Consider the following 12,708-nt stretch of genomic DNA (forward strand, 5'->3'; position numbering starts at 1 on the left):
ATGCCGGTCATTGTTATGTTGCTGCCTTTTCACAGATGTTCATGTAGTAGGATTCACAACGCCATTTTCAGTTCACTGTCATTGTGTTCAGCACATGACAAATGAAAAGGTAAACAAACCGAAATTACATTGTTTTTTTTTTTAATGAGTATTGAGTTAAAATTAAGACAAATATGTTCACTTGTTTTCAGTTTTTTGTATTCTAGACCTCAAATAACTAAAATAAATATATTTGTATAGTATATTAATAATCCGTTCACAAATTTGAAATTTCAAACTAACGGGAGGTCTGTGCATTTAGACAGCTGATTGTGAAATTTGTTTATTTATTTAAAAACAAAGTTAAATAAAAATTAATTAGAAAAAATTTTAATGGAAATTTTGATATTTTTGGAAAATCAATAGGGGCATTCGCTTGCTCTTGCAAACCCCTTGCACGGTGCAAGAATTGCATATATTTCCTCTTGGTGCACCGGCACAAACACACGCAAAAAATTATTTGCAATGGCAGTAAAATATGTCAGACCAAAACCCTTGTATATTTGCGTGCAATGTCACACAAAAATATAATTGCAACCCTGTTTTAGCTGTCATTTACATAAAGACATATTACGTCGTTAAATTGTTGGGGAAGGTAAGTTTTAAATAGAATATATAATTTCTATTTAAATTATAAAGATTTATTACAGTTTTTTTTGTTAAAAATGTATGCAGAAGGTGCGCCAATTCACAATAGCCATGCATAATAGTCATTCACAACAAATTGACCGAATCAGCCGTTCATATATCACTAGATTCTGCAATGGGTGCTCTCGTGCCCTTAGATATTTCGCTATAGTATTTTTTGCAATCTTGCAAGAGCAAGCGAATACCCCTAATATAAATTTAACGAAAAAATTCGTTTATTATTAACTACGTTCAAAGATAATAGAGTGAAATTAAAAGCAATAATTGATTGTAATGCGAAAAACGTGTGCGAAAATGTTAAGAATATTACCAACCTAATTCATTTTTAAGCAAATATATGGAATAGTTATGTGCGTTTTATTTGTCCGTGATTTAGCTATTAGCTTGTGATGGTCAAATAAAACATGGCTATTGAAAACAAATGAAAGGCAGAAAACGGTCGATTTTCAAGTTATTTACGAGGGCTGTCTGATAAATAACCGACCTTAACGTGAAGCTAGCGGCACATCTGAAAAAAAAGTTTCTACTTCAAATTGTGCATATTATAATAGCTACTCGCCAAAAATTCAGAAATATATCTTGCGCAATTATCTGTTGACAGTCTTTTTTGTGAGTCTATTTCGGTGATTTCCCCAAAATGGAAAAAATTGAATATCGAGCTGTAATTAAATTTTTATTTTTGAAACGCAATACGCCTTCACAAATTTGGACTCTGTGTATGATGACTCTGCACCATCGTTTACCACCGTAAAATTTTGGGCAGCTGAATTTAAACGTGGTCGCAGGAGCTTGGAAGATGATGAACGTCCTGGGCGTCCAAAAACTGTAACCACTAACGATAACATCGCTAAAGTTCATCAATTGGTACTAGACGACCGCCGGATTAAAGTTAGGGAAATAGCTGAGATTATGAAGATGTCAAAAGAACGTGTTTGTCACATATTAAACCAAGATTTGGGCATGAGAAAGCTGTCCGCGCGTTGGGTGCCGCGTTTGCTTACGCTAGACCACAAACGTGCGCGCATGACCATTTTCAGCGCTCTGTTTGGAAGGGTTGCAGAGATGGGAGCATCGCTGGGAGAAGTGTGTGGAGTTACAAGGAGCCTATGTAGAAAAAAAAAAATTTTAAAAAGTCGCGTGCATCATGGTTAGGTCGGTTATTTATCAGACAGTCCTCGTAAGGTTTAATAGCAATAAATAAGATTCATAAGACCGAATGGGGTTTACAAACTTTAATCAGCGGAATGCAAATTTAAGTAAAATCTTTTGAACACGTTCAATCCTATTGAGGAAAGACAATATGGTCTCCAGATGAACACAGAATAGATAGAACGAACAAAAGACGTAAACAATTGAATGCATTGGCATCGGAAAATCTGGAATAATTTCGGCGGATACCGAGAACGATTTACAATTGATGTGATGATAAACAGCACAAATAGAAGAGAACATTTAACGCTTTTTTGTGGCATTCCCGATGACGCAATGAAAGAATCGGATAACACCCCATTGATACAACAAATGAAGGGCTTGGGGGAGACTCACCATTGGCCCTTCCTTCAAGAGACGCGTTATGGAGAGGGTAAAGTTCACAAAAAAGTTTAATGTTACTCTCGGCAGTAAGCCGGACGGGAGTAATTCCACCTTTGACCTACTACTGAAAATCAGCACCATTCAGTAGTACAATGACGGCTCGAAGAAGCCGGTGGCTATTGGAGCAAGCATTGCGGGACCGCATATCAAGCTATCCATACCAATGGGAAGCTTCCCAAGTATCTTTCAAGCATAAGTTTTTGCTATAAGTCTGTGCGTAGAAATCAACCTCCACCGCAACTATCGCAACCAGCGCATCGCCATTCTTAGCGACAGTCAAGCGGCACTAAAAGCGATATCAGCACTACATAGTCACCTCAATAGCGCCCAGCAAGTTGCCAGAATTAACCAGAGTGCTGGGTCTCTCCGAATAAATCTGATGGAAGAGAGTGCACAGCAGACCCTAGGTCGCGGAGCAAACCTATAGTGGATCTCTGTAAGCAGTCTCTAATCACTATTTGAGACTTTTTGAGGTAAAGTCTCAATTTGTGACTATTTACTATTCACTAAACAGTCTTTAGCGTTAGTCTCAAAATATTGACTCAAATTTGAGACCTGATAGTTAGCAGGTCACAAAACTAAAGAGAACTCTTGTTTGCCATTTTGAATATACTGAATAGAGATCTTCTTCATCTTCCTTACTGGCGTAGACACCGCTTACGCGATTAAAGCCGAGTTAACAGCGCGCCAGTCGTTTCTTCTTTTCGCTACGTGGCGCCAATTGTATATTCCAAGCGAAACCAGGTCCTTCTGCACCTGATCCTTTCAACGGAGTGAAGGTCTTCCTCTTCCTCTGCTTCCCTCGGCGGGTACTGTGTCGAATAGTTTCAGAGCTGGACTGTTTTCGTCCATTCGGACAACATGACCTATCAAGCGTAGCCGCAACGTCGACTCATCAGTTGTTGTCATCGCCGAAGCCTCTGCACCACATAACAGGACAGAAATTATGAGTGACTTATAGAATTTGGTTTTTGTTCGTCGAGAGGATTTTGCTTTTCAATTGCCTACTCAGTCCGAAGTAGTACCTATTGGCAAGAGTATCCTGCGTTGGATTTCCAAGGTGACATTGTTAGTGGTGTCTATACTGGTTCCTAAATAGACGAAATTATCTACAACTTCAAAGTTATGATTGTCAACAGTGACGTGTGAGCCCAGCTAGAGCGTGTGCGACGACTGGTTGTTTGATGACTGGAGATATTTCGTCTTGCCCTCGTTCACTGCCAGACTCATTTGCTTCCTTGTCCAGGCTGGAGAAAGCAGAAATAACGGCGCGGGTGGGCCAATAGTATTAATATCATCGGCATACGACAGCAGCTGTACACTCTTTTAAAAGATTGTACCTGCTTGATTAAGTTCTGCAGCTCGTATTATTTCCGATCCAGTCGGAGCTTTGGTGTTGCTCAACGTCAGTTTACACAGCCGTATTAGTTTTGCGGGGATACCAAATTCAGACATCGGGGCATAAAGGCAGCTCCTCTTTGTGCTGTCGAAAGCAGCTTTGAAATTGACGAAGAGGTGGTGTGTGTCGATTCTTCTTTCAAGGGTCTTTTCAAAGACATGGTGAATATGTGGTCGTTTGTTGATTTTCCAGGTCTAAAACCACACTGATTAAGTCCTATCAGTTTGTTGACGGTGGGCTTTAATCTGATTATCAGTTCTTCGTCGCCAAGTTTTAATGGTATTGAGGCTGTATCACAGTAAAGAATCACAGTAAAGAATTTAATTTCAATTCCACTAGAGCGAGTCGATTTTTTTCTATAAAATCACGTATGCGGGACATGTTCTACGGGCCATTCTCAACAACTTCACCTAAGGCACTAAGGATGTAAAGCCGGTTTTAAGACAGCTAGTTTTAAAGCGAAGTTTAAATAATCTGAATAGTTGGTTGTATGTGTGATATAGTTGTTCGATCTGGTCAATTCCGACAAATGATCAATAGAATAGAAATGCACCTACGTTTTAAATTTTATTTGGATATCTCAAAAACTAACCAATAATTTTTTTATCCATAAAAAAATTATTTAAAATCGAATTATCGCTTTACAATTATATTTAACATAAAGAACTTACAATCACATTTTAGCTAGCACAGTTGGTTTTGGTGTACATTTTAGTGCAACTAATTTTCAAATGTTGGAAGTTTCGTGCATTTTTCTCATCTGCTACGATAGTGATGCTTTTTCGAAGTTGCAATTTTTGCCAAAGATGCCAAGTTTGTTTTTTCGAAGAACGCCCTATATTAAAATAATCGAATTTTTTACCTTTCCATTCTTTTCCCATTATTGAAATTCGAAAGCTTATGAATATGTTGACGAATAAAATGTTGTATTTTAACACGTAATATTATATTAATGTAATTACAACCAGTTTGTTTTGTTTATGCCAGTTTATTACTTTTCAGCAATGTCACACAATTTAGCCAAAAGGCTTGTGAGCTGGAGGAAAGAGTTTAAACCGTCAACAACTTTCATATGAGTCACGCCAATTTCTTTGATAAAATTAAGCTTAATATTTTCATCCACATTAAGACGTTTGCATACCCTAAATATATTTCCTATTATATCTTCTGAGGCATAGCCAAGCCGCCACAACTTGGTTAGAATTTTATAGGCTTTGTGTATATCATTTTGAGTACAATGCTGCAGCATATCTTGAATAAGCATAGGGTGTGGTTCGTCACAAACCTTAAATACATTAGCACCAGTAATCGTACCGAATCCTTGAGCAGTCGATTGCAAATTATTTAACGCTTGCCTCATGTCTCCTTGGGCAGTAAAAACGATTGCTTCTAATCCGTCTTCCTCATATGACAACTGTTCACTTTGGCACAATTCAATTAACTTGGCAAGTACTTGACCATCTGAAAGCTTAGTGAAACGAAGCATCGCACAACGGGATTGAATTGGTTCAATTATTTTCTCACTTGTATTACATGCTAGCGCAAATCTTGTTGTATTACTATAAATCTCCATGGTTCGGCGGAGGGCTTGCTGGGCTCCTTCAGTCATACTGTCCGCTTCGTCCAATATAACTATTTTATGCCTGCCTTTTGGCAAAGTAACTTTTTTTTGTGCGAACATTTTTATTTTGTTACGAACTACATCTATTCCACGTTCGTTTGATGCATTTAATTCAAGGACAGCTTCTTTGTAACTGTCACCTAGCAATATACGAGCTAGACATTGAATGGTAGTCGTTTTTCCTACACCAGGTGGACCCTTTAAAATAATTATAAGTACATACATAGTCTTTTAATTAATATTAAAAAAGATACCGCTATAATTATATTTGGAGCGTTTCCTTGAGTAGCAAACACAGAAAGGCGTGCAATTGTGTCTTCATTTCCCACAATCTCTTCGAATGTCATTGGCCGGTATTTCTCTATCCAAGGCAAATTGCGGCGTTTTAAACTTTCACAATTTTGCTCAGTTTCCTCCGGCATATTTATACCTATATATATTATATTATATTTTAGATATTAATTCTTTTAATACAAAACCGCCAATTTTTTACACGTTCCCACTTCAAATTATGTTTACACTTAGGCTCCGTTCAGATATGAAACTTTAGCGCAACAACTAGACATTTTTGTAAACCGATTGAACGTATTCGGGTACTGCAGGAGCATTACTGTGATTATTAAGTTTGTATTTTAGGTATTTATCGAATACCTTACTAGTTTCTTTTTAATTTGTCTTTATTTTCGTCACATTTTATTTTCCAAATGACACAGTTTCCCATTTGTCACTTCAGTAAATAAACAATTTAACAATTCCGATTTCTTTGGCGGCGCGATCTGACGATCCAACGGTACATGGAACGAGGGAGTCCACCTGAATTATTTCATTTAACACACTTTGCGCACATTTGTCACTTTAAATTCATTAAATTGCAAACATTTAAAGAAATTCACAATTTACACTCTTCGCAGGTCTTATAAGTAAGAAATCTATATTTTAAAATCTATTTTTTACACTCGTAGTGGACATCATTTATGGGCTAACAATTATGGGGAAATGGAGCGCTGCCCAACGATAATAAGCAAATATGCGGAATTCGCTGAAATTTTTCTTTTTCGCTATAATTCCTCTTTCGACACAATTCCGATTTCTTTGGCGCCGCGATCTGAAGGTACCGTTGGAAAGAGGAAGTCCACCTGATTAAAAAACGCAAACGCTTAGTTTACGAGATATTCGACTTCAAAGTTCAAAAATTCCCAAAATTCGAACATTTCAACAAGCTATTTCCCCACATTAAACACACTTTTCGGACATTTTTTACTTCAAATTAATTAAATTAAACTATAAACATTTAAATACATCCACATTTTTCCCTTTTTGTAGGTTTTTTACCTAAGAAATCTTTATTTTAAAAATTACTTTTTACACTCATAGTGAGCATCATTTATGTGCTAACAATTAAAGGAAATGGAGCACTGCCATATGATAATAAGCAAATATGAGCAATTCGCTGAATTTCTCTATTTTGATATAATTCCTCTTTCTTTATTTAGCAATCTTAGTTCTAATAAAAACAAGTGTGTCTATAAATTATATTTTAAATTAAAATGAGTATAAACTATCTTTCCATGCATATGGATTTTTTCTTATTTAAATTTAATAAACAACTAGATAATATTATATAATAATATTACGTATTAAAATAATAAAATGCTTAGGTTAACCCGGGTATTCGCTCGACCAGGGTTATTTTTTAGAGCGCGGCTGAAGGCCGCCAACGCAAAAAGTAGTACTACACGAAAGTACATCGGTCACCCCGGGTATTCGCTCGACCAGGGTTATTTATTTAGAGCAAAGAGGTGGGCAAAGAAGGTATCTTTGGCACTACGGTCGGTAAATTCAGCCTCCACGAGGAAGCATCCCCAAATAGTTTGAGGCTGATCGACTTCGCCGCGCCCCGAAATATGGTTATCTGTATTACTAGATTCCAGCATAAGAAGATTCGTTAAGCTACCTGGCTGTCTCTGGATCGAAAAACTACCAACCAGATCGATCATGTTGTGATAGACGAAAGACACGTTTCCAGTGATTTAGATGTGCGTGCGCTCCGAGGTCCTAACATCGACTCGGACCACTATTTTGTTGCAGCTAAGATTCGCACCCGCCTCTGTGCAGCAAAAAACGCACGCCAACAAACACAAGGAAGGTTCGACGTCGAGAAGCTGCAATCACAACAGACAGCCGAACGATTTTCTACTCGGCTTGCACTCCTGCTCTCTGAGAGCACTCGTCAACAACTCGGTATAAGGGAACTGTGGGACGGCATTTCAAACTCTTTACGTACAGCTGCAACCGAAACCATTGGTTTTCAAAAAGTGCAAAAGAACAGCTGGTACGACGAAGAGTGGCGTGTCGCAGCGGAGAGAAAACAAGCTGCCTACGTCGCAACGTTACGATCGACCACAACACGTGCGGGATGGGATAGATACCGAGAGCTGAAGAGGGAAGCGAGACGCACTTGCAGACAGAAGAAGAAAGAGGCCGAAATGCGTGGGTACGAAGAGCTTGATAAGCTGGCAGACAGGGGTAATGCTCGAAAATTCTAGCGTAAACAAAACCAACAGTGCCAGCCTAGAAATCCAACGCAGGGTAACTCTTGCCAACAGGTGCTACTTTGGACTGAGTAGGCATTTGAGAAGCAAAGACCTCTCTCGACAAACAAAAACCAAACTCTATAAGTCGCTCATAATTCCCGTCCTGCTATATGGTGCAGAGGCTTGGACGATATCAACAACGGATCGACACTGCGAGTTTTCGAGAGAAATCTTCTGGGAAAGATTTATGGTTCTTTGCGCGTTGGCCATGGCGAATATCGCTTTCGATGGAACGATGAGCTGTACGAGATATACGACATTGACATAGTTCAGCGAAATAAAAGACAGCGGCTACGCTGGCTAGGTAATATAAATTTATTATGGAAAGTAAGTCGAATAGTTGCAGTAATGATCCTCACAAGTTTTGTTATATATGCGGCGAAGTATATAATGAAAAATCAACGGAAACCGATTAATGACATTATAATTCGCTTGTATTCTGCTTACTTTGGTATTGAAATTGACAATCAAGATAAAGCGTGAATGAGAACTGATATGAAAAATGTGACTGATATTTTCGTATTAGCTCACAAAATGCACCTAACATCTGGTGCCTAACACCAAAATGAGTGTAGGCCAGTGATATTGAACACGATCCAGGAATGCGATATGTATGGAATGTGTAGCATGTTATATTAATATATTTGGAACCCTACAAAAAATATTTAAATATTTTGAGATAAATTCTCGGATCGTGGAAACGTGCGTTAACCGTTTAGGTCTTTCAAACCTCGATTTATTTGTAATAAATGAATTTAGCAAAAAAAATTATTGGCAGCCAGTGAAGGATTTCATCAAAACCGTTTGGTAGCCAATGTTTTGAAAAGAATTATTAGGGGTATTCACTTGTTGTTGCAAATTGCAGATTGCAAAAATTCTTTACCGAAATATACAAGGGCACGAGAGCACCCATTACAGAATCTAGTGATATATGAACAGCTGATTCGGTCAATTTATTGTGAATGACTATTATGCATGGCTATTGTGAATTGGCGCACCTTCTGCATACATTTTTAAAAAACTGTAACAAATCTTATAATTTAAATAGAAATTATAAAATCTATTTAAAGGTTACCTTCCTCAACAATTTAACAACGTCAAAATACAATATGTCTTTTTGTAAAATGGCGGCTAAAACAGGATTGCAATTATATTTTTGCGTGACATTGCACGCAAATGTACATGGGTTTTGGTCTGACATATGCAATAATTTTCTGCGTGTGTTTGTTGCTGTGCCGGTACACCAAGAGGAAATAAATGCAATTCTGCATCGTGTAAGGGTTTTGCAAGACCAAGCGAATACCCGTATTATAGTTTCCAGCAGTTGTTTCTTGTATTGTACAATATTGTGAAATCCTAAAGGAATGGAACGATAATTGTGAATCGGTATTAATCACTTAACTGTAATCGATAGATAGGATCGTGAATAACATATGATAAAAATTTATATCGATAGCTCTCTTACCAAGGTCTAAAAAAATGTAAACAAACATTTCATTATACTCAAAAATTTGGTTTTTCAAAAAAGCATGGAAAATTCTGACGATTCTATAGTTTTGACATCCCGTCGGAAAAGTACAGTATGGACCCGTGAAAAAATTACACAATTGATTGAACTTTACCGTCAGCATGACTGTTTATGGAACCACTATATTGAGGCGTATAAAAATAAGGAAAAACGAACAAAAGCCATCGACGATATTTGTAACAGCTTACATATAACCAGATTAGAATTTGGAAAAAAAATTCACAACTTGCGAAATCAGTTTAATTCTGAGATGAAAAAACTTGAAAGGAGAGTTGAGGAAACTGGATACGACACGGAGTCAACAGCAGAAGGATGTCGATGGAAACATTTTCAATCACTTAGATTTCTTCACGATGTAATTGAACCACGTCCAGGAGGTTATTTGGCTAAAAAAAGAAAAATAAGCTCTCATACTAAATATGATAACAGCAGTGAAGAAGAGACAAAGGAGCCTAATAACAAAGATTCAAAAGTACGTAAAAAGGATGTAGTAATTGAGCAAATCACAGAGTATCAATTTGATGATGCGACCATTGTTGACAATTCTGCGGTAATTTCTGAGCATTCATCCGTAGATCAATCAATGAATTTTAATGAACAAGGTAGTGAAAACATAATTTCAACTTTGGTTGCTGAAAGCGAATCAAACAATATTTTCAATTCTCCACCATTAAATCAACATCTACAAAATGTAAATCAAGCAGACTTGAATAAAGCTTCTAAAATTTTGGACCAAAAATCTGTTTTGCAATTGAAATCACAAAGTCGAGGGGAACGTATAGAAGAAGCACAGACTGGTCAAACAAATTTTTGCTGCCATAATTCCAATTCTGAAATGCAGCATAACAAAAATGTGTTAGATATGGGATTTAAACAAAGCAAAGATAAATGCATGTTCATCAGGTCAAGAGATGAGTGGGATGCTTTTGGTGAATTGATTGCAACAGAATTTCGTCATCTTAATTCAGTTAGTTCAAAAAAAAAACTGAAACGAAAAATTATGCAAGCTATGCTGGAAATAGGAGAAGAAGATGATTCTATTTTAGGGTGAAATTATAAAATTTTTCGATGTTGGAAATATAACTGTTTTACTATATATTGTGAAGTAATTTTAAATAATTTGTTTTATTGTATTTTTTACATCAAGGATGTGGGGGGGAGAGGGGGCGGGTAAGTGTGCTAGTGATTGGACATTTTTCACCTTTTGCATTTAAACTAAGAAAAACGTTTAAATTGACATGTCAAGAAAAGTCAATCGGAGCAGCATTCGACTTTATCAAAGAACTTTTATTTGGTGTACTCATTGCGAAATGTGAAAAAGTTAGTTATTTTCGAGTGACATTGAGATTTTTGCATGTAAGTATTATAAGTCGTTACGTCTCCAAAAACTATCCAACACTTATGGAATTCCTTGGTCCACCATTTAATATCGCCTCAACACAAAAGTGCCTGAGTTGTCCTTTAAAATGGGTTTCCAATCATATTTGACAATGGAGGAAGAAGACCATTGCTAAATTTCCCCCGATGATTTTTCTAGGCCGTACTAAAATTGGGTGGATGAATAGTGTTTATTTAAATAATGCAATTTACTAGAACATATTATAACAAATATAAATATTAAGCTTTAAATTTACATTTATAAATGTAAGATGTTGTATTGTAATTTGTCTTGTTTTTTTTTTAGTGAATTGTCGCTATTAATTTGTATGAAAAATTGTCGTCTTTGAATAATATATTTTATTTAAAAATACTTTAGTTACTTAAAAATATTTACAAGTACAAGTAGAAAATGAGTCGAGAACGGATTATTGTTGGCATTGAACTCCTAGGAAAAAGGTCGAAGGAGTATACGACTTTCGACCTATCTGATGTCGTGAGTTTTAAAAAAAGATTATTCTTTTAACAAGAGATTTAAGCTTTTTTAGACTCCAGAATTTCAAAGAATTAACAATTATACAAACACTTGTAGGTGTATTGCAATGGATTTCTGATATGCCTTTAACTCCAAAATAGCTTACTGCGTTAGGAGCCAAATACCAATTAAAATGTTTGTGCGTGCAAAAAGTCACAATACTTGCTAAGTAAACAAAAAAATATTTGGAGTTTCTTAAAATACCAATCACTCGTATTATCGACGCCACGAATATTACAGATCGATATTCACATAACCCTTTATTGATGCAATTTACCCTTACATATATATTTTATTATATTTTCGACTAACTCACGGTATTTATCCACTTTAAAAGCAATAAATAATAATTTTTTTTAAGAAATAAATATTTTCAAGTTTTATCAAATTTCTTCCGTAATTTAATTTAAATTTTAAATATGGCGCCGCGCAAAAGAGAGCTATATATGTATGTAATTAAACTAATTATAATTCGGCGATTCAATAACCGCGAATGTTAGGATGCATACTACATTCGGTGAACACAAATACAAACTCAATAACAATAGCAAAGGGAAAGGAAAGCTACTCGTTATCGGCTTTTGCCTCCTTTGTCATTAACAGAACCTGTTGGTCTGGTTAAATCATATGCCAAGGCAATAGACAAGCCATAAAAGACGGGCAAGGAATAAAAATGACGCACCAGATTTCCATTGCTGTTTGTCACCTTGATCAACGAATTATTATTTCTCCTTGATAGAGAGAACTTCAAGGTTGTGTGCTACGCGGACGATATCGCTGTCTTCTGTTCGAGTTTGGATTTTAGTCGCATATTTCGGCCCAATGGCCCCAAAGTGGGGTTTACGACTATCCTATTACAAGGATCATCCACCCCATACTTACATACCGTGCAGCGGTGTGGTAGATGGCGCAATCGAAAAACAGGAGTGGGTGTTTTCTGTAGTAATCCATACACGGAATGCAACTTCAAACTAAATGACAATTCGGTCTTTCAGGGCGTGCCATCCAGATTGAGTGCGACTAAAAAATCCAAAAGCTATACAACAAAATATTACCAAAGCTCAAAGTAAACCCGTTTGAATTTTTTGGTCACGTAATTTCCAAAATTTAAACTCTTTCACTAATTAAGAAAATTGTTAATTTAAGTTCCTGTTTTTTTTTCTGACTTTCTTTAATTAAAATGTGACATAATAAAAAAATTCTTTATTATTAGTTTTAATGTTTATTTTTTTTCATTGCAAAACAGATGAACTGTATACTTAATTCTTGTGATGCATTTTACGTCTGCCTATAGACATAATTATGTATATGTACATCTGTAAACGGCGTTAATTTCACAAAATACACAAAAACATTAGTTTTGCAGTGAAATTA

At 36.2% G+C, this 12,708-nt stretch overlaps 3 protein-coding genes across 3 annotated transcripts in view; 1 reads left to right on the plus strand and 2 right to left on the minus strand.

The window, feature by feature from the left end:
- LOC125777683 (uncharacterized) overlaps positions 1–12,708 on the minus strand; it is a 235,173-nt gene that overhangs the window by 109,799 nt on the left and 112,666 nt on the right. The gene's annotated exons all lie outside the window — the stretch shown is intronic.
- On the minus strand, positions 4,585–5,844 carry LOC105223184 (replication factor C subunit 2). The gene is made up of 2 exons (XM_011200830.4): positions 5,555–5,844; positions 4,585–5,498 (listed from the first exon to the last, which is right to left on the minus strand). The coding sequence occupies exons 1-2, from the start codon at positions 5,720–5,722 to the stop codon at positions 4,671–4,673; spliced, it is 996 nt and encodes a 331-aa protein (XP_011199132.1). The 5' UTR covers positions 5,723–5,844; the 3' UTR covers positions 4,585–4,670.
- LOC105223193 (uncharacterized) lies at positions 9,317–10,541 on the plus strand. The gene has a single exon (XM_011200841.4). The coding sequence runs from the start codon at positions 9,424–9,426 to the stop codon at positions 10,471–10,473; it is 1,050 nt and encodes a 349-aa protein (XP_011199143.2). The 5' UTR covers positions 9,317–9,423; the 3' UTR covers positions 10,474–10,541.

The sequence above is a fragment of the Bactrocera dorsalis genome, chromosome 3, assembly GCF_023373825.1.
Source record: "Bactrocera dorsalis isolate Fly_Bdor chromosome 3, ASM2337382v1, whole genome shotgun sequence".
Taxonomy (NCBI): domain Eukaryota; kingdom Metazoa; phylum Arthropoda; class Insecta; order Diptera; family Tephritidae; genus Bactrocera; species Bactrocera dorsalis.